The 21,445-nt window shown below is 41.3% G+C and overlaps 1 protein-coding gene across 5 annotated transcripts in view; it reads right to left on the bottom strand.

Annotated features, from left to right (window-relative positions):
- Positions 1–255: 255 nt before the first annotated feature.
- Positions 256–21,445, bottom strand: part of LOC148657673 (catenin delta-2-like) — a 305,588-nt gene continuing 284,398 nt past the window's right edge. For all 5 annotated transcript variants that reach the window (XM_088644228.1, XM_088644229.1, XM_088644230.1 and 2 more), the window contains 4 exons: positions 14,145–14,271; positions 7,198–7,329; positions 5,350–5,426; positions 256–2,423 (listed from right to left, as the gene is read on the bottom strand). In XM_088644228.1, coding sequence (XP_088500354.1) covers positions 2,160–2,423; positions 5,350–5,426; positions 7,198–7,329; positions 14,145–14,271 — 600 coding nt within the window. In that variant the 3' untranslated portion in view covers positions 256–2,159. The remainder of the gene's footprint in view (positions 2,424–5,349; positions 5,427–7,197; positions 7,330–14,144; positions 14,272–21,445) is intronic.

Here is a 21,445-nt window from a genome sequence, read left to right as displayed (position 1 = left end):
GTTGTGAGATAGTTCTCATCTATTTTATCTGTTGTTTTCATGAGGGATGATGCTGCAGGACGCTACCATGTAGAGCATGCATACGTGTTCCGTGCACACGTGTGTGGACCGACTGCGAGCAGGCAGAGCAGCACAGGACTGGGGGGCCCTGAAACACGAGCCTGGCTGGAAGGCACACCTCGTTCTGAGGGAAAATGGTCTGACATTAACTAAAAAAACAAACGAAAGTGCAAATGAATAAACCGTCCAAAAACATTGTGCTCTAGATGGTCAGTTTATATCTTAGCAGTCGCAAATTGTAGAGGCAATAAAAATATCCACAGTTCTTAAAAACACCTGGTCTGGAGCAACACCAACAAAATAAAGTTGTATGCACATTTCGCAATACAGGCTGTCAGGTATGACGTGTCTGCTTTCACAGGGATTGTGCTAGCTTTAGTATGTGAACTCATGCGGGTGTTAAGAGCAGGATTTTCTAAACAGCTCTGAAGATTGTACAGAAGAATTTATTTTCCTGGCATCTGAACATCACCCAAATTTCAGAACGTTGATCTATATAACTTGGAAACAACATAATTCAGACCAGGAGGTCAATATCTTTAAGTGTATACTGTAGCATGTCTGGATGAGATTATCAGGGTGAACGGTCCTATGTTACAAGTCTTTTTCATAGCTTTGTTGCTTGTAGTGACACTGACATCTGCACATAAAAATTATATATATATTTATATATATATTTATCATTCGCTATTAACATTGTAGTCTAAGATGATTTACGATTTTTTAAAACGTGAATTCAAACAGTAGTAGCCACCTGTCTGACAGAATGCTTCTCTTTTTAGACATTGAAAATCCTTAACTAACAACACACACCCAGCTAATATAGAGACAGGGGTTTTGTACATCTTTGGAGGGAATTAAGCTCTCAAAGATTTTGCCCTCCTGGTTATGTTTCAGTATATCTCTAGATATAGCTTAATTCCATTGAAACACATTTAGAAAAAAAGCATTTACAAACTGGCATCAGGAGAACATATAACTAACCATTGAATGTAAACTAGAGTTCTAAATTACAGTATCTCCAGGCTGATACTAGAGATAATGTAGTTTGGCACATTTTTAATCCTCTTTTAATATAAGCACAGATAACTGAGATACTAGTGGAACAGACAGGTTTTATGCAAATATGGATGACAAACAAAGTTGAATTTATTATCTTATAACACTGTACCATCATAAATAAAAACCTGGTATAAGTGAAAACCCCAAAAAAAATCTATTTCAAATATCTACATCTAAAATTTTTAGGCAGTGAAAAAGCACTTCATTGACAAGGAGTGTGGAATGATGTTCTGTTAACTGTCCTTAAACGTTTGTTTAGTTGCCACAAACAAATTCACATTATCAGAACGAACAATACTGCTAAATATGTCCTTCTTGCTGTTAAAAGTACTTTTAAGGAAAGGAAATATTGGTAACTCGTACGTTTTTCCAATTTTTTAAAATCGGAAAACAATATTAATGGCCACTGAAGAAGGGACACAGTGGCATCTGTGTAATAATATACACAATGCACTTGTATCTCTGTAATGTACATCAAATACTTTACAACAAAGCATCGAAAAAAGTGAGAATAAAAAACTGATAAAAAATTAAAAGTAAAAGAGAAAAGGCCGGAAGCATCTTCTTGCACAGAAGAAACCCCTTAAATGCAAGTTGAAGCCATGATTCACGATGAGGTGAAGATAATAAACAAAACATGGAAAGCTGTTCCCTTAACTCCTGTAAATAACAGTTCATTTGTTTTGTGCTTGACATACTCATCTTTCTACTGTCCCACATATTTACAGTCTCTTTCCATCTTCGACATCCCAGACGCCCTCCCTGACATTCTGTCCCGACGCGAAAGGTCACGGCTCCCGCTGCCCCCCCGAACGAGCCCCCTCTGTCGCCTGTCCTCTGACCCACACTCTGCCTCTGCTCGGGCCCCCGGCCCCCGGCCCCCCTCCCGCCCTGCCCCCACCACCGCCACACGCTTCGACACACCCTTCCTACGGAACGAGCTTGGACAAACTAAACTGGCTGAAGAATGTCTCGTGGTACACATGCACATGCACGGCTCTCCCGTCTGCGACCGAGACCGCTGCCGGCCGGAGCCTCTACACCCAGGAGTCGGGGGAGGCGGGATAGTGGCTCGTCTCGTAGTTGAGTTCACTGTAGGGACGAGCTGCTGAGTAAAAGTCCACGTAGTTGCCAGTCGACTTCAGTCCCAGGTGCATATTGTAGTCTGTGGCCGGCGGAGGACGGTGGTGCACTTGGTCTTCAAAGAACGAGTCTTCAAAGTTCCTGGTGGAGTTCTGAAATGGTGGGAATGTCTCGTAGTCTTTCCTGCTGCTTTCCTGTGGCACAGGCTGGGAAGAGACCTGCGAGAGAGAAGGAGAGAGAGAGAGACAGGGAGGGAAAGATGTGAGAGTCTCCTCCCAGCTTTAAGGGAAAGTCCTGGGCCCGTGCTCAGTCCACAGACCCTCCCTGTCCCCCACGACAGGAAAAAAGAGCTAAAAATAGAAAATACATGGAACACACCGGGTGCCACATTGCCCCTGTTTTAAATTTGCATACTGCATGTCTTGTCCTTATGTAACACTGCAGGGTCCTGCAGTTCCATTACTCAGCTTGGTAAGACAAAATGTAAATGAGAAAAAAACCTGAAACAAGGTAGAACAATCAAATGGGCAGACGGTGTGCTTGAGAGACAGAAAATCCAACCTCACCTATCTCTTAAGGTACAGACTGATATCTCCAGACCCCACTATTACTTTTAATTAAAAAGGAAATTAGCATGTTAATTGAACAATGGGGTTAATAGACACATGCTGCCTGGTCACAGACAGCAGATTATCTGACAGATTGGCACTGAGCAGAAAACAGCCACCTGCTATTCTCTGTAGCCTCTGAAATGTGAGCCTGTTGAGTGATTATTATTATACCCCACGGTTAAAGAGATTTTCTACTAACACACAATCTAAATCTAGAACAATTATTTAGGCAGTACTGTGTGTTTTTAAAGTTAAAAGATTTTTTATCAGTCCTGTAACAAAAATACTGTCTTGAAAGTGAACCAACCTGTCCTAAAATCTGCTAATCTACTATACTGCATAATAGAAGAAGGTGCCTTTCATTTCTTACATGTTGACCAAATGCCTACTAAGTACAAATAAGATAAATGGGCTGTGTAATGTGCTCCTTTGAGCAGTGCCACTTGAAAGCACTGAGCATTTCATTACTGAAGCAGCAGAATTTGGAGCACGATGACAGGAGGTGAGAAATGGAAGACAAAGGCTCAGTTAAGGCCCCAGAAGCACTGTCTTCGCGGCAGAACAAGGCAGACGTGTGAGCTTTTCATTGCGCTGTCTTTCCCCTGTCTGCAGGGACAAGCGGGCAATCTCCCAGGGCACTGCCAGCAGTACGCGCCGTCCTTCTTCGGTACAGAACATCAGAGAAAACCCCTGTGTTGTCTGAGAAAAGCTGGAGGAGACTCTTCCTTGGGATTCTGGCAATGCGCAACACAGTAAGAGCTGGCACGGCCAACTTCAGGAGCCACACGAGAATCAATTACGAGTTATGCAAGGACAAGTGCAGTGCTGATGTGTGAGAATCATGAGCAAATATCGGGAAGAAGCTAATTCTTTAACCTCTACTGTGTAGCCAGCTATTGCAACAGAAAACACACTATTTAGAGGCTGGCAGACCATGCCTGAGTCTTCTTAAGAGTCGCCATATGACTGCCGGCGCTGCCTTCCTTAGCACAGGAGGTTTTCTGTGTCTTACGACATTTAAGAGCATCGAGACCGCAAAACCCAGAGCGGTCTGACATTTAAACACAATATTAAAAGCTGAGATGTTAAAGTCAAGACTCACAGAGTCGTAAGCAACAGCCACAACAGCTGTGTCAGTGGAGCAGAGCTCCGAGGAATGGAGGGAGGCCTGTGGTGTAGCTTATGAGGCCCTTGTGAGACACTTGCAGGAAATGTACCCAGCCGGAGTCAACCTTTACTGAGCCCAGACACAGTCTTTCTTGGTTCTGTTATACAAACACAGTGTCTGAGCATGGAATTCCTGATTCAATGAATGACTAATCTTATTAGAGACTTGGATGATATGATTTTAATCACTCATTATCTGGAGAGGCTGTGCAGACATTTGCTGCCAGCAGTGGGGCTGTTTGTTTATGCAGCACCCAGACGACAACGCAGCGGAAAACATCATCACGCCCGATGATTATTCACCTAGAGCAGCCTAGAGCTCCCGACTGTCCCACTATTCCACAGGCGCTCCAAGCTCCCAGCTCAGCAGTGTGAGCACAAGTTACAGGAAGAGCAGCAGAGGTGTCTCCTCCTGCAGAGGTTGGGCTCCGAACAGTGTGAGCTAAATGGCTGTGATTACTCTCCTGCCCAGTGCAATCCCCGGTCGTGCTTCCAGAACAGACTGCAGCGGAGTTAATTCACCAAAAGAGCTTAGCTTCACTGTGAATACTCTGTGCTGTTACAGTATACACTGTAGGGATCTCACAAACTGTTTGCAGGCTTTTCCTGCATTTAAAAAAATCAGAAATCTAACCTTCTACTTAGTTACATCTACTTAGTTACCACCAATTAATATCACTCACACCACTGGCAAGAAAGCAATGCAATTAAATGTCATTGACTCTTGCTACCTTCCTTTTACATATAAATCAAGAGCAGACTATGAATGCACTGCTGCAGAAACTTTCTGCAGAAAGGCAGAAAATAATTGGTTACTGGCTGTTGGTTGATAACCTTTAAAAATGCCTTGCAGGAAACTTTGTTAAGAATTGATTAAAAACTAAGACACAAAAGTCCACCAGTGCTTAAATTTAGAGCAAGTCTCTTTAAAACCAGATTGGGCTACATTTTTCAGTGCCCTGAGGAAATAGTTACTTTGTAAGGATGTCATTGTATTTCTCACTTGTTACCTTTTTAAATGCTTACTGAAGCTCTGGATTTGCTAGGAAGGTGTTAAACTGTTAATTTATTTGTTCTTTTTTACTGCACAACTTACAGTAGCTACTATAAAGTGCAGTGTAGTCATTTAAACACCACAGTAGTTGTTGAGTCCTATTAAATCAATCTTCACCAGATTATAGCCACATTTTGTTTCCTTGTTAATGCAATATGTACTATAGCACACAATGCACTAAACTAAGCTACAATTAAAAATATCTAATTTGTTGATATTTTACCAGTAGGGTGAAATCAGTCTGTAACTAAATCAAATTAAAGAAATTCAAAACCCCCCAAAACCCCTAATCTATTTGCGGGTGTCACATACCTGGTTATGTTTGATGTCTTCGTCAGGGGTAACATAAGAGTTTCGGAACAACGTTGAGGTTCCACTTGAGATTTGAACTAGAGAACAGAAGCAGAGGGAGGCCAGGTGGGTACATGGGGTGGCATTCAGGTGCTTGGGAGGAACTGCTTGTAAAGAACAATCATTGAAGATGATGCCATGCGGCACACAGAGAACAGCAAAATGCCTTATATCTATAGTTGAAAACACAGAGGAAATAAGCACGCCGGTCTCACAGATTGAAAACTTGTAAAGGACAGTGGGATTAAAATAACTACATGAACTATCAGTGCAAGAGTGAGACATTTCCAAAGGACACAGGCATTTTCTTAAAGAAACACAGGTTGCTTAAATGCAAGAATGCATCTTTTATTTTCAACAGTCAAAGGTAATGGTACCCATGGCCCTTGAGTAGCTAGGCTACTGAGTTTTGACATTGTTGGCCTAGCCTGACCCTCATCTCACAATAAAGAAAATGTACTTGTGTAGCAGAGAAGAGAATTTAACATTGCAACCTCTTGGGGAGTCCCTGTTGTGTAGTGAATTCACCCAGCCCCCAGCTGACCCATACTTTTTGAGAGGGTCTCTTGCATAAACAGGCCACATGACTGGAATTGATCTGTAGCTCATCTTACCCATGATCTCATATACTGGCTGGGAGAGACGCACATAAACAAGAGCTTTCTGCAGCAGCGTGCAGCATTTAAGTGGTACACATGCCCCGAGAAACTGACCTTAAGTTTTTAATGGTTTCATTATTCAGTTTCCTAATCTACGTGAGGTATCTCAATGAAATGGAGTTTGCAGGGTGAAGCAAGTCATCGACTGGATTGCTGCTCATAACTCCAGCGTGAGCCTCTTTGAACTCAGTCTGTCTTACCTGTTGTCTAACCTGTATAGCACTTCATCACTGGTGTGACGCTGTGGAAGTGCAGTACAATCTCTAGTTCCAACTCTTCCGATCAAACTCCAGTTTTCAGCAATTCAATGTATTGAATTGAAATTCATTCTGCTGTTTATGTTCTATTGCATCTAATTTACACAGCTAAGCTTTTAAATGATACAAAGGGGAAAATGTGAATATGACAAAGGCACTGGAACCTTTTCTCCAAGTACCTCCTCCAGTTCAGAGATGCTTCTTTACTCAGTGGGCTGTGGGAGCTGGAACAAGCTGCCCAGCCATGTCCTTGACGCTGATGTCCTTTTTTTGTTTTCAATAAAGAGCTGGATGATCGATGAGCTACTAACTACCAAATGGACCAGAGGCATGAATGGGCTCCTGGGCTCCTGGGCTCCTCTCGTTTGGAACTGTTCTTGTGTTCTTACTGAGGACAGGAAGTGCTTCTTAGTTATCATGTTGAGGTGGAGTCAAGATGTGAGATGTGTCAAGCCCTAAGAGCTAGTGTCCCCCGTGCTCAGTGTAGATAGGAGGTCAAGGCAGGGAGTGTGTGGGAACTGTGGAAGCTAAACATTAACAGTATGATCTGAATGGACACTTATGTGACCCAAGTGTTGCCTAGTTCAATACAACTAAGTTTCTGCAAACAGTTACCCTTCTTCGTCATCAATGGTGTTAAAAATAACTCCTTCCCAAGTAAATAGAAGCAAGTTCAATTTTAATTTTATTCCCTTTGATGAAGGAAATGAGACATAAAAAGTAACTGTTCCTCTACATTATAAAGCCGTTGCAATTAAAAAAATATAATTAAAACAGGCTTTCAAATTAAAGTGGCAAATAAGCCTGCAGATTAATTTTTACTGCTCTGAAACAAAGGAAGATGAAGTGATTGTGCAGAAAAAAGAAGCAACAACAACAGCGCTCTTTCCTACCTGTCATGGTGTCTTTCCTGGATGTGTGTTCCCCTTTGTTTCCATGGAAACTTGCATTTGTTCCAGTCGACTCGTAGTCCGTCTTCCTTTCCTTGAGGCTGATCATCTCTCGAGGTGAGGCAGGGGCACTTGCTACAGACAAGGAAATCATCCACATAATTCACAATAAGCATCTGGCATTTTTGACAGCGGCAGCAATTCTGGTTTGACTTCTTGGACGCACTCCCCGGTGTATAAAAAACCCATTACTCTTTTATCTGTTATCGGATCTTCTTGATTCCTCTCCACGACCAGCTTTAGAGTAAATAACGAAAGATAAGGCTGTGAGGAAAGTCTTTGTTTACCGTCCATCACTTTCAGCACACAAGCATTAGATCTGCAGAATACGAAGGTAACGAGGTCAAATGTTCTAAAATTGTGCTAAAAAAAACAAACAATTGCTTTGTTCAGGAATAGAAAATGTGTTTGGTGTTTCCACTTACTCTGGTATTAGATTATTACTCATCTCTCTGTTTTACACAACTTATATTCAAATTCTGATTTATTCCATGGCTCCCAAGTAACTTAACTAGTGGAGGTATTTATTTGGAAAGCAGGGCGAGGCCACGAGTCCAGACTTCCCCGAGTCCTTTTGGGCAGTGTCAGCAGCCAGCAGGGACTGACCTGTGCCAGTGGCAGCACATGGTTATGAAAGAGCCACAGGAGGTGGGGGTGAGCCAGAGTTCTGCAAGGTGTCTGCGGCTGGCTCGGCTCGTTTGAGCCCTTCAGCATTCCAGGTGTTCCCCTGCCTTCAGTGTTGTCGAGAGGAGCTGCCTCACCCCTCCAGGTGACGTGATGCAGCTCTCACCGATAACGCCGAAGATACCGTGGGACTGACGTGAATAAAGAACGGATGGTGTTGACTGAACATGTTTGCAAACAAGGAGTGAGAAATAGCTCTCTACCCCCCCCCCCCCCCAATGCCCCCAGTAATTATACATCCATGCAGTGCCTATAGAGTATTGGTATTAGAATTGGTATCCTGTCACAGAACAGTGGCAGCTGTGGGGAATTCCTCAGAAGACGCCACATGATCATGTGTGGCGTCATCTGTTCTTCGCAGTGATTTCATCTGCTGGGCTTGATAGACATAACCCAGTTTCTTCCAGACAGATGCAGAGAAAACTCCCACATGCTTTGGCATTCTCACAGTCAGATTATTGGAATGCTTTGCTTTCTTTCTCTGACCACTTTCCAAATGCCTTAATACACGGCACCTGCTGAAGGCCAAGATACCTTGGCCACCGATTGTGTTACATTCTAATCACTGGTCTGACACAGCTTTTGCTCATGGTATTTGCTTTACAAACAGGGCAGTAATGGCAGGGTCAGTATTTTCACAGCTGCACATTTTATTCTGCAACAGTGTTGTACAATATGTCTTGTTTTTATTGGCTTTAATCTACCCATTTATGTACGTATCGTAACTATTGTTCCTTTCACATTCTGATTAAGGCACATGGAAAATACTACAGTCAAAACCATCAGTCTAAAGAGCATTTGCATTTGCAGATCCTTAGCCACAGAGCCACCATTCCAGCCTGCGTGGATATTTGCATTGTTATGTACATGATCTTTTCAAATCACCAGCACTCTGGTACATCAAGCAAAGGACACAGGAAATACCCACAGCTGATGATTTACAAAGGTAAAAGGGATTGGCAGCCCAGCCAGCGGTCACACTGTTCTTCTGTGGAGGATAGACTGGCTCCTGACTTTCTCAGAATGAACAGGCATTTGTGCAGTCTGACATATCTGACAGAAAGGCAGATAACCCAGCTCAGTGCTCAATGGGCCTTTTTCTCAGCACTCATTAGCTATTAGACCTCGGGCTAATCACAGGGTCACCCTTAACTGTGTCATCCTTGCTACTGCTATGACAGAGACAAGTCAAACACGATGCACCCTGAACCTTTGGAAACCGAACAGTAGTTTTCATTAGTGCTGGACACATACTGTATGAACTGACTCCCAGGGCGTCTCAGCACCATCCTCTAGCTCATATTTTTAGTACCTATGCAAATTAGTTTGCTAATAAATTGTATTTGTATTTTTCCTCACTGGTACTAGCACATTTAAGAAGAAACTTATGCACTCAAGATGGCATTGAAGCAGTTTTCCCCTAATTTCACTTTCTTTCTTTGTACTTGTTCATGCATGTCATTTGGGATGTTACTCTTCACCACATGTTGCTGTTTTTCTGTAATTCAGAATCTTTTCATTAATAGAACTACTAGAATGCCTATAGTGGTCGGTCTTATTTAGAGAAATCTAGCTTGGAAAGCTATGTTAAGTATCATTTTAAAGAGTTAAAAAAATGCAGTGTTTCATTCCACATTAAGGTGTTTTTGTCCCTTGAAGCAGGGTGGAAAATAAGAGAAGAGAACTAGAAGCTCACTGATAAAACAGTTCAAGGAATGATGTAGAGTATGCTATAATACCACTATCATTTATCAGTGCTGGACTCTTATGAGGGCTTCATATTTTGGGTCAAATAGCAAGAACAGCATCAATGTTTGGACTTAAAGGTCATATAACTGCCCAGTGGAAGACAGGGTAGGTCTTTTTTGACTAACAGTTAAGTGTTGGTCCTGGACTGAACTGTCACAGAGCACTGTGCATATCTCTGCTCTGGCCTGAAGTCCCAAACAGCTCCACCTGAAGAGTCACAGAGCACTGTGACCTCATGGAGAGTCCAGCACGAACACATCCATGCAAATCCTTTGATTGTTTGAGTCTTAAAGAACAGCACTGTTGTTTTATAATGGTGCAGATCTCCGGGCACTTTCAGTTTTAACCTCAGTGTGTCTTACAGTACTAGTGAAATAAAGGTTAATGATGAAAAAAGAAACCCGAGCAATAATGTCTGTTGCACATGTCTTTGTAATATATTTTGTGTGGAGCATTAATGCCAGCTGGGATCTACAAATCTACAGCTGTGATATGTATGCTCCGGTTGCTTTTATCAATTTAAAGACTATTAGTAATTATCGTGCCTGTAGAGCATGGTTTATCTGAAAGTCAAGCACTGAAAACTGAAAATGCAGTGCTCCCAGAAAGCCTTTAAACCCGCCTTTGGCACTGACACTCATGCAATTTGTGACTCCAAAGAAAGTCCCAGCTGTGTTTCAAAATTAAACACAGTGTGTAACGGCAGCATTGACTGTCTCAGCAAAAGTACGTACAAAGCCACTGGAAAGTTCATAGTTGCAATAGTAGCTATTTTGTTTTCAGAACACAAGTCACTCCAGATATGTACTGTATGAAATCAAATTGCCCTTTGTGGAACGACAGCGATGCCAGGAAATAGAAACGTTGATGTTGAGACACTGTGTACACTCCTTGGTTAAATAAGGATGTTGTCAGCTCATGAAAACAGTGGGCTGTGTGGACACTGATGCAAAGCAAGTGCACTCAGGTATTCTGCTTATATCAATCACTCTCCTGACACCATTACTGATGATTCAGTGAATTCAGTGATTCAGTGAAGATGAATGAAGTCTTACCTTCACACAGGATATTAAAAGCAGGTTGGAGTGATAGCATAGCACCCTTCGGAATAAAACAAAATACCCAACTTAAATTCCAAAGCAATGTACATTAGGAAAGACATTTAATATTGCTGTTCTTGTTTAGAAGAGTGTGGTCTCAGGGCTGTACAGAGTGCTTGGTTAACTTGACCTCAACTCCAGCATCACCAACCCCCGCCCATCCAGGGAGGAAAATCAATAGTAATAATGAATGTTCCAGTCAGTGAGCACCAGGCTGGAGCAGGACAGGAGAGAGCTTTCTTCCGGAGAATGTACAGCAGCAGTGGAGTTAATACTGAAGAGGGCAGCAGCAGAAAATACCATACGCGAATGTCTGAATCTTTGCTGAAATGTAAACATTTCTTGCGCCAGCTGTTTTCAATACATTGAATACATACATGAATACATACTGCTGTGGTGTGAAGAGCCAGCAGCTCAGAACAGCAGCTCTGGCTGCATGGTCACCCAAGGCTTCCAACCCAACCAAAACACATCAAGTACCTGACGTGTACCAGCCCCTGTCCAGCTGCCAGCCCACCTCAGTGTCATGGTCTGACTTTGTTTTCAATTCCCACATGAAAAGGAATCAAGAGAGCTGTTCGGGGAAATGAATGTCCTTCAGTAACTAATATTAACATCTAGTGTGCACTTTGCACAGATCTGGCACTTAATTTTTAGACATTTGTCGAGATGTATTTTTACATTGGAGCTGCCACGTCAGGAACGTGGACTCAGGGGAGTGCAGACAGTTTAAATTGTTTCTGCAGTAGCCCCTTGCTCATACATCATGGCCAGCTCACACACAGAAAACAGTACAAGACATGCAGCAGTGACCACAGACTGCCTGCGGTCAGCGCAAGGCAAGAGAAAGGGCTTCTAATTGTGAGCACACTTTCGCTGAGCCGAGGACGATGACGCGTTTCTGACCCACCACACTTGCAGTCAATCTGTGTGGGTTAGGTTACCACCTGCGTTCCTTCCACATTTACATGTACACACTGTAATCAATGAGACTTACAATCACAGCAAGACAAGATGCAAAGGGTGTACATAACAGTAGAATAAAACTGCAATGTAATGCTTGTTTGAGAAAACAAAATGTCTGAGAATGAGACACACCAGTCCTTACCTACACTACTGCTATATCTGTTAAAGGTCAAAACCTTCCCATTAGAAATGGAAGATACTTGAGAGTTGCCTGAAACGGCTCCCAGGAGACTGAATTTAAGAGGGTTTCAAGAGGACATATTTATAGTTATTTGTACCATAACTGTCTGGGCCTTTTCCAGCTTCTTTTATCAACACAGCTTTAAAGTGGTTCTCTCTTAGATGTCAGTGTTTTATTAACTGGCCTTAAGGGGCTAGCGTCTCTAATTCCACTTTCAGACAGTAAAAGGTTTTTGCTGAAGGTGATCATTACACTTGGTGTTAAGAGTGTAATAGGACCACAGCCCATTCCAGCAAACTGCTTTGTTGAACCTTGTTCTGTCTGAGCACTGTAGAGTGTTACTCTCTGCTGTATTGACTTCATTCTGCACTTAAAGTGCCTTTAGTTTGCTCTGAATCAGTGGGCAGACAGAGAGCTGGCTGCTTCCTGTGTGACAATGCCAGGAAGCCGCATCGAAGGAACTGGCTTCAGATCAAGCGGATCTGGTGCATCAAGTGATTTTAAAACAACGTCCTTTCTGAAGCACTTGTGCTGTGCAGGTTTTCTCGGGGAGAGGATGCCAGCCTCACTAAAATAAAATCTGGAGCTTCGGGACATAATACTTTCTTACAACAATTCAGTTTATGTGATTGTTCCAAAATGCTCAGTATGTGAAATTATTTCCAGCATTTATCTCTTTCTCCCTGTGATTTGTTTTGAATGTGGCTGGGTATATCTTAAAAGACCAAAGCTGCAGAAGCAGACTTTAATCCCTTATCCTGCAAAGTTAGCTCCCTGGTGTTTTTTTCCCCTGGAGGGGATATGCTGTAGAAAAAAAAAATCAGCTCCCACTTCAAGAAGTTTAACTGTTTACACTCTAAATCAAAAACATATTGTGAAATAATTGCAGTAAATCAGAGTTTAGATTATAACTCTGGTTATAGAAATATTATTAGTGTTCAATGAGTCTTACAATTAAAGACTGCAAACAGATCACAGTTTCTCCTTCACAAAACAGCATTATTAACATTCTAACCTTCCAAGTATTTGTCATAATTTTTTTTGGGCCATATATTACCATTGTTTGATACAAGGTACCACAGTATGTTTTTATTAATAAATTATAAGTGTGAGTGTTGTGGTGCTTTACTAGTAATATGACTTTTGTGTTAGTCTTTCAGTCTTTCATAAAAGTGTTCAGAAGACACCACTGTACAAGACTATAATGGTCAGATAGCAGCACATGTTCAAGAATGGCTGGGCCTTTGGCCTTCCTAATGAAATAAGCTGTAGAATGCAATGAATGAATCTGCAATGCAGAAACTCCGGTTGCAATGAAAAGCTACAGCATTATTTGAATTACTTGTACCTGATGACAAGCCTGCCGATGAAAATGCAGTGTTTGGTGGTCAGATGCCTCAGATGAGCAGAATACCAAGTGGGCAAAATTGACAACTGTTCGTCTATTCACATGGGACAGAAGCATTTAGTGCCAGAATTCTCCGGGTCGGAGTTCAATGTCAGAATCATCTAAGAATGAGGTGCATTTCAGCAGCTACAGTACCAAAATTTCTGCTATGAAGACATTCACAAAAGAGTGCATTTTTATAGTCTGACACAAAAGGCCAGTACTATTGATAAAGTCTGTTTAGTAAGAACACCATAGATAAGTATTGGTCTTGTCATGCCACCTTTGCACCCAGACCAAATGGAACCATTTCCATATAACCAAATGGACATTGTTTCAGTTTAAAAAGTGATTGTTGTTTTATAGCCAACATGACTTGTACTATCTCACAAAAAAATCCATATGTCTATGTTGTGGAATTTCAGATGAATGTTTTACACTGTTTTTCAAAGCAGTACTCTAACACATTCAGACAGCAACATAGGAATTTACACCCTGCTTAATTCATGTCAAATAATGCATTTAATATCCTTAACAACAGTAAATAATAAAAATATTCAAAGTCAATGACATCACAGTCATTTTTTTTTTCTGTGAAGAAATGGTTGATTTATGGTTGCCATTACCAACCTGGCAAAATTCCCTGAGAAAGATGCATCTAAGGTTTTAGCAAAACAAAAAAAGAAATGAGGAGTGAAGAGAGGAAAGTTTTGATATACTGTAGGATCTCAGCAATGTCATGTTTATGGATCCCCAGGGCAAGATGAAAAAACAAAGAGAGAGTGCTGGAGAGAGAAGAGTACGACTGTGGCACGTTACTCGCCTGATCGATTGTTGGGGGATGTCCGCACTGGGGAAATCGAAGGAGTGCGCGAGGAGGAGTATGGTCTTTGTCTGTCCCGTTCAATTGTTGAAGAAGACCCAACGAAATGATACTGTGAATATCCATCCTGGAAAACAAACAAGCAAAACACAAGTGGGTCAGAGATGTTCGCTGACCGGGTTTCAGTGGCTTTACAAAATCTGAGGCAGTGAAAAGACACTGCACATACTCATAATGAAAAGACAGTTGGTAAGAAGAGATGCGCAGATGACTCCCCCCAGATATACACCGAGTAAAGCTGCTCACTCGAGCACTCAATCCAGATGTTGCATGTTACAGGCTGGGTCATGTCATTCTACGTTTAAATGGATCTCTAAAATTTTAGTTAACTAAATTAAATAAAAAATACCACAACTGTACAACATAACTTGTAGAATCAATTCAATTCCAGCTTCCATCTTCAAGTGGAGGTGCTGGCATGCGTAGTTATCATCAGTGGAATTTTACCTGGAACTGATGCACACTGGTAGGATACAGCATGTTACAAGCACATGTGTATTTCACTCTATTGTGTGTATAAACAGGGCACAGTCTCATTTTCTGGTGAGGCTGAATAAAAAAATCAGGCATCAGTCTCATAAGAAGCTGTTACTTCAAATGCCTTTAATACTTATCTTTCATCTGGAGGGGTGAACAGGCAATCAAGGTAATAGCCTGCAGGTGCCTACCCTGACAATTCCAGTTATACAGAAGGAACATTTATTGCTCATTTGTACAAACAATAACAATCTGAGTGTTTAATCTCCATCTGCTGAGAAAGACCTAAGACGCAAATACGTGAACTCAATTTATTTTGCTGAATGGGAAATCTCTTCTTCTTGAAAACATTTAATCCCAAATACTACATGCTACAAGCACAACTGTGCACTAAAAAATCAAAACCCAAAACTCAGATAGTCCTCAAAAAAAGTAATAACCAGCACCTGAGTGACATGGCTTGAAGCTCAATTCTTAATGTTTAACTTTTCTTCTCTGGTCTCAGTAAAAAAAAAAAGAAACTGGAAATAAAAACAGAACTAATTAGAACTTTATAATTATTTTGAAAGGTTTCAACTCATAGAGCATCCTGTGGCAAAGATTGGGGGAGATAAAACATGCACAGGCTCCAGAAACTCATCTACACACCATCCTCTGCGAAATGGCCAAATTCAAGCTGAATTGAATGAAACAGAAATATACTTCAATAGAATGTGCATCAATGACCATCATTTATTTGAAGGCAAATGGTGATTTTATAGGAGAATAAATATAACAATATACTGTTTTCTGTTTTTTTTTCTATAGTTCATGGGCTAGCTGTAGAAACTGTAGATGACAGCTTTTAGTTATAAGCAAAAGGAAAACACATCTATCTACTATCGAGCGACCAACAGTTGGAAGCTTGAAGTGTGATGCAATATCCAAGTCGGTGTTCGTCGAGACACTTCGTATCATCTAATATATTCAACCATTTTTCCCATAATGAAATGTTTTTAAAAAAGTGCTCAACACTTAAGAAATCATGTTGAATGAAATTAGCTAGACGGATTAGTATCCAACCTCAGAAGTCCAATGCTCACATGGGAAGGTGACAATAACGGGAAACATGAGAAAGTAAGAAAGGTTACAAACACGAGGAGTCCAGTCTGCCCATCGAGCCCAAGTGGTACAGTAGGTAGTAGCTAAGCAAGCCAAGGATCTAATTCATCTCTGTCTCGAAGGAAGCCATAGTTTCAGCTTCAACAACATGGTTGGGTAGTTTGTTCCATAAAAACACAACCCTTTGTTACAAAACAGTTGGCTCCTGTTCTTGGGTTTAAATGTACTTCCATAAATGCTTTTCCAAAAACAGGTATGAAAATTGTTGGGTTGGGTCAAGGCAGAGAGTAAACTTAAACCTGCATGAAAACCAATCTTTTGAAATGTAAGACGGCTTCTATCTCTTCCCTACAAAGTTGAAGTTGTAATTTGTTTTTCACCCAACAAAATCCATTGTGGAAAGACAATATAAACACAAAATAATTACTGCTTACATTAACAAGATGATTGACAGCAAAAGCAATTCTGAAAGCCAGTTGCAAAGGGAAAGAAATAGCGAGGTGCTTCAAGCAAGTCGTCTGACGCTGGGTGACAGCAGCGTTGATTGGATGCACAGATGGAAAAACAATCGAAATACTGAGCAAATGACAGATTCAAAACAACTGAGTAAAGAATTAAAATCCAAATCTGTGCTTCAGGGCCACAGTGAAATAAACAAACTGATATTCTTGAGCATCTGGAAAATGGTAAAGAAGCCAAGAATACTGTATGTTTTAATAGTATCCTTAGAAAATCCCGATTGAAACACAAAAACAATTTCACTTTGGCATAATAAAGTCTTTGTGGGCCAGATTTTGTTTCTATCTGAAAGGTTACAAGTTTTTTACAAAACCCAGCTTGCACGGTAGGACTGCGGTTCTTATACAACCGTTAAGCTTGTAACAGATAATGACATTCGGCAAGTATCTACAACCCCCGCTCCCAGGTGGGGAAAGGCAGCTAACTAGTCTAATTCTTTTTAAAAAGAAAGAACATTAGAAATACACTAGCCTGCCACAGCTAATGTCCACGATGTTAATGAGCTGGGCAGCAGTCGCTGTGCACTGAGAGTCCTGCTTTGCAGTGCTGCTTTAGCTTTAGGCAGCCTACTTGAGGAGTAACCCAACAGGAGACCTTCACTTCTCACGACTACAGGGTCTGTGTACAAAGCAGCTCCTTAACTGCTAAACATAACAGTTAATTCAATTACAGAATCACAGAGGTCAGCTCTTACACCTGTGGATGGGCAGGTCTAGCACATTACTCCCTATGGCCTGTGCTTTGGTTTTCACACTGCGGATTCCTAGTGCAGTTCATCCCTGTTTCATATTCTGCATTGATTTTAAGACACAACAAGGTTCAGCTAACACTGTGAAGCCAACCTGAGAGAAATCTCAGTGTGAGGTGGAGTGATCCTGTACATACAGTGGTAGAGAAGAACAAGAAGGGTAAATAATTCACCTCTGGGTTTATTCTCAGGCGAATTTAGATACAATTTTTTTTCACTCGTTTACTGCTGAGGTGAAGATCATGTCATTGGTTTCTGGTAGTGTTTTGTTTTGCATTTATCTTATATTTACTCTGAGGTGCAATAAGGACATCTGAGGTACAAAATGTTACGTAACAGAGAGAACAGAAATATGACATCAGAAGACCATATCATTCACTAATCAAAATACTCTGTAGAGATAGGAATACTTTTGAGATATAAAATCATCAGCAGCATGTTCAGAAAACTGCAAAGATGGACATTCTGGAGAGTCTTTTCAAACAGTTGGAAATATGGAGCAACGTAACTCAAAAGTCTCATTCCTTACTCAAGTTCAGAAAAGATTGAAGCGTCAGTCTATGTGACTTGTGGACTGAGATGAAGAATTAGGAAACAGAGGACTAGGAATTTACCCAGAGCATTTTACACACAATCACAATGATGGGAGCACTTGCAAACCTTACCAACAAAGGAAACACAATGTATAAAGCATTAAATGTAAAGGCTTGATTTCCATTTCAAAACAAACACTTTAACCTGAATGAAATGGTTACCCTTTTCTGTGGAGTTCAGACATCTCTTACACCTCGTCTTTACTCAGAAGGCTGCACATGTGCTTCAGAACCAAAAGGACCATGTTAAAATCTGCAAGGAGCCAGGAGGTGGCACAGGCTGACAGACAAGAGCATCAGAAAGAGGAGACAGGCCCATTTCTTGAAAGACCAAGGCTAATCATTTCCCGAGCAGCTTGCTTCCAGCTTCACTTGCAAATCCAATCTCATTATTGCAAAGGAAGCACTAAAGAGAAGCTGGAGTAACTGGTATGGCTGCAGCTTTAAAAGCTTCCTACACGTGAGAATCCACATCAAAGGGTGTGTGCGCTCACCCACAAAGAGCCCCAGCTGCACCTAGGTCACTGTCAGACAGAGACTGGTATTGCCTTAGGCAGAGTGGGGTAAGTCAGCCGGGGCACAGCGCCCCCTGTGGCCTCCCAGGCACATGCAGGCTTGTGGGGCTGGTGCTGACGGATGGGCCTCTGCACCAGCGAGCACGGAGCCTCCAGTAGGGAAGGAGTCTGTCGCCAGACACAGGGTCCGTGGCTGTGAGCTGAGTCATGACAAAGGCACTTCTGGAGATTCCAAAGCAGGTGGGTATATATTAAATAATAGCTATCAATTTGTAATTAAAAAAAACAGAAGATAAAAGTATGTTCTGATAGTGCCTCATTATCACGTTGATACAAAATAAAACACAAATTACAACTTTCCATTTTCTTTGTAGCTGGTAAGAAAATAAGAAACCTGCACAATGTTTTCTGTAGTTATTTCTTTAGTGTCAATGAGACATCTGTGATTATTGTAGGTAATTGAACTTTAACTAAACAATAGGTCATGAACAGAAAAAACACTCCAATTTATCCAGCACAATGACTTCGTAGAGCATCTTTGGAGGTTCTTTCATGAACCACATAGTGTGGCCTGAAATGATTTCTTTTCATAATACATTTTTGATTTGGTAAAATTCGTCATTAATCTTACAGTAGCAAATGTTTCCTCTGTTTTTTTCACATACAGTGATAGTTCAATAGTTCTTTGTGAAATGTGAAATGATTCAGAGCTTTTTCAAATGAAAACACTCACATTTCAATATGAACTGTCAGTGCGATTCACAGTACGAGACGTGTGTGTGCATAAGCAACATATACTCATATACAGCACAGCAAGCTCATGAATAAATGTTGCACAGATGATGCAGTCATTATGTTCTTAAACAAAGTTGAAAGTGCTGTGAATCATAAACTCCCAACAGCAAAAATAGCTCAAAAAAGATCTTCAAGGCTTTTTTAGAAAGTGCTAGAAAGGTACACATCACAAAAGGCAGTGCCATAACTTCCATCTCAGAAAGAATCAGAGGTTCTGGAAGGCAGCACGGACCTCCCATCAGCTTGAAACCACCTTGTTTAGGCAAAGGTAGCTGGGACCTAGAAGGTTCTGATAACTCCCTGGCCTCATCGATGTGATGGAAGATATTTATTTTTCTTTTAGTCACTTGTAACCTTGGAAACAGTCAAAAGCGCATGTCTGCAGCCCTTTCCGGGCTACCTAGTTTCATATGACATTACCAATCCCTGTTTCGCTTTTATGTTTTCGTTTTTTGTGGATTAAACGCTCGGTCCAATAACTTTTGGAAGAGAAAATCCAAACACCGTTTTGTCTTCACTGATCAAAGCAGCAACAGACATTCAAAATGTGTCCACTTTTCATGCAGTACACAGGCTCAGCAAATTCACATGTGGAAATGGGACTGGTGAAACACACATTGCCACCGTTCTGAAGATGTATGAATCAAATCTACTGTTCACAATTATTGCATTTTTGTATTCTGTTTTTAAGGATTTCTGTTCTTCCCCGTGCAAGTGTAATATGGGAAAAAATTAATCTCAATCAAGCTCATTTAGCAAAACTCGGCACGTCAGCTTTAATTACTATTCCTGCATTGCTTATTATAATCTGTTATTCCCTATCTTCTTAACAGTGCGGCAAATGATGCAAAATTATATTTCTTTTAGGACATACACCGTAGTGAAAGTAAGTGAGAGTAACAATTCGCTAAACCAGCAGCTGCCTGTATTGTATGTGTACAAAGATTCTGATACAGGGAGAGCATGTACAGTATACTCTGTGCACTTCATACGCCATAAAGCAGAAACACAGTAAATTGAAATGGATTTCTACAGAGCCCCATTCAACCGAAGTGGGCAAGGGCTCCAGGGAGATGAGGTGGAAAAGACCATGAAAGGAAAGGAAAGATAGAGTTCAGATAGCGATAGGTAAACCGTTGATAGAAAGAACTGTACAAAGTTATCAACACACTGTCAGAAGGGAGGACTGCAGCCCTGCGATAAAGAGGTAGGGCTTCGGCTCGGTTGAGTCTAGCAGTGTGAAAAGAGCACCGAAAGTGAAGCATCACAAGTTGCAAAATAATGAACCATCAGAGCAAGACCTGTATCACTCATTCTGCCACAACAATTGCCCTTGTGATCCACCACATACTGGTACAATGCACCAAAGTGCAGTTAATGTACATTTCTCTGCATGCAGATGGTCAAGGAAATACAGTATAATGTTCAGTGAACTAATATTGTTCTAATAATATACACCCGATTAGCAGCATTTTATTCAACAAGGTGCTAATTCTCCTCTTAGTCCCACCTGGTGCCCCTACTGCTTCGTTCTAAAGGACCTGCAGTTTCCATTTAGGAATTGCAACACAAAATCACTTTACCTGAGATGATGGAAGACGCAGCTTGAAACGCCTACTGAGAAATGACATTGTATGAAGGCTATGACAGTTTTGTGCTGGTCAGTCATTTTTTGTGAGCTTTACTCAACTATCAATGAACTGGTAGAGTCAGAAAACCCAGTTTCTCCATTTTGTTAATCTTGGGAACTGTTTGCTGTAAGAAGAGCTGAAATTTTCAAGAGCATTACTGGAATCTGAAAATTGAGGCAATTTGGTTTCTTCTTCAAATATAATTTTCAGAGCTCTTCATCAGGTTCTAACATCTCACATAAACTGCGAGACCTTGACACTCCCTCTTTTGCTCCACCCTGAGGATGAACTGAAGACCAGGCTGAGCTGGTTAGTAAAGTAAATCCCACTACTTGCCTGTTAGACCCCACCCCAACCCTCCTTCATCATTATTTCTGTCCTGTGGTGACCACAATCATCCTTGAGCTGCGGAGCTTTGCTCTCAGAAAATCACACTGCTAAACACAAGATACTAAACACGTTACTGACAGCTTAAGCACTGTGATTATGGGCCTACATCAAACACACCTTTCTCGTTGAGTATTCTTGAATGCGGTGAGGCGCAACAATTCAACAACCATCTCCTGCTGAATAAACTGTAGGACCATCTTCAATGATTCTTTAGACTGCTTCTTAGCACAGAAATGGCCCTTGTCAAGTTTGTTAACGATCTTTTAATGGCTTCAGACTTGAGCGCTTTCATTGGCTTAGTGCTTCTGGTCCATGGGGCCATGATATTATCCTTGCTACGACCCTCGAGTCCTTTAGCTCTTATCTCCTTTTCAAAAAGGACTTTGTCTCTGTGGGTCATTTCAGGCCTGTTACTGGGTTGGTCTGCTCTCGTGTCCCTCAGGGGACTATACAGTATAAGCTTCCAGTATAC

The sequence above is a fragment of the Lepisosteus platostomus genome, chromosome 8, assembly GCF_059453375.1.
Source record: "Lepisosteus platostomus isolate fLepPlt1 chromosome 8, fLepPlt1.hap1, whole genome shotgun sequence".
In the NCBI taxonomy this organism is placed as follows: domain Eukaryota; kingdom Metazoa; phylum Chordata; class Actinopteri; order Semionotiformes; family Lepisosteidae; genus Lepisosteus; species Lepisosteus platostomus.
The sequence above is the reverse complement of the archived record's forward strand: the minus strand, read 5'-3'. Positions and strand labels throughout refer to the sequence as shown.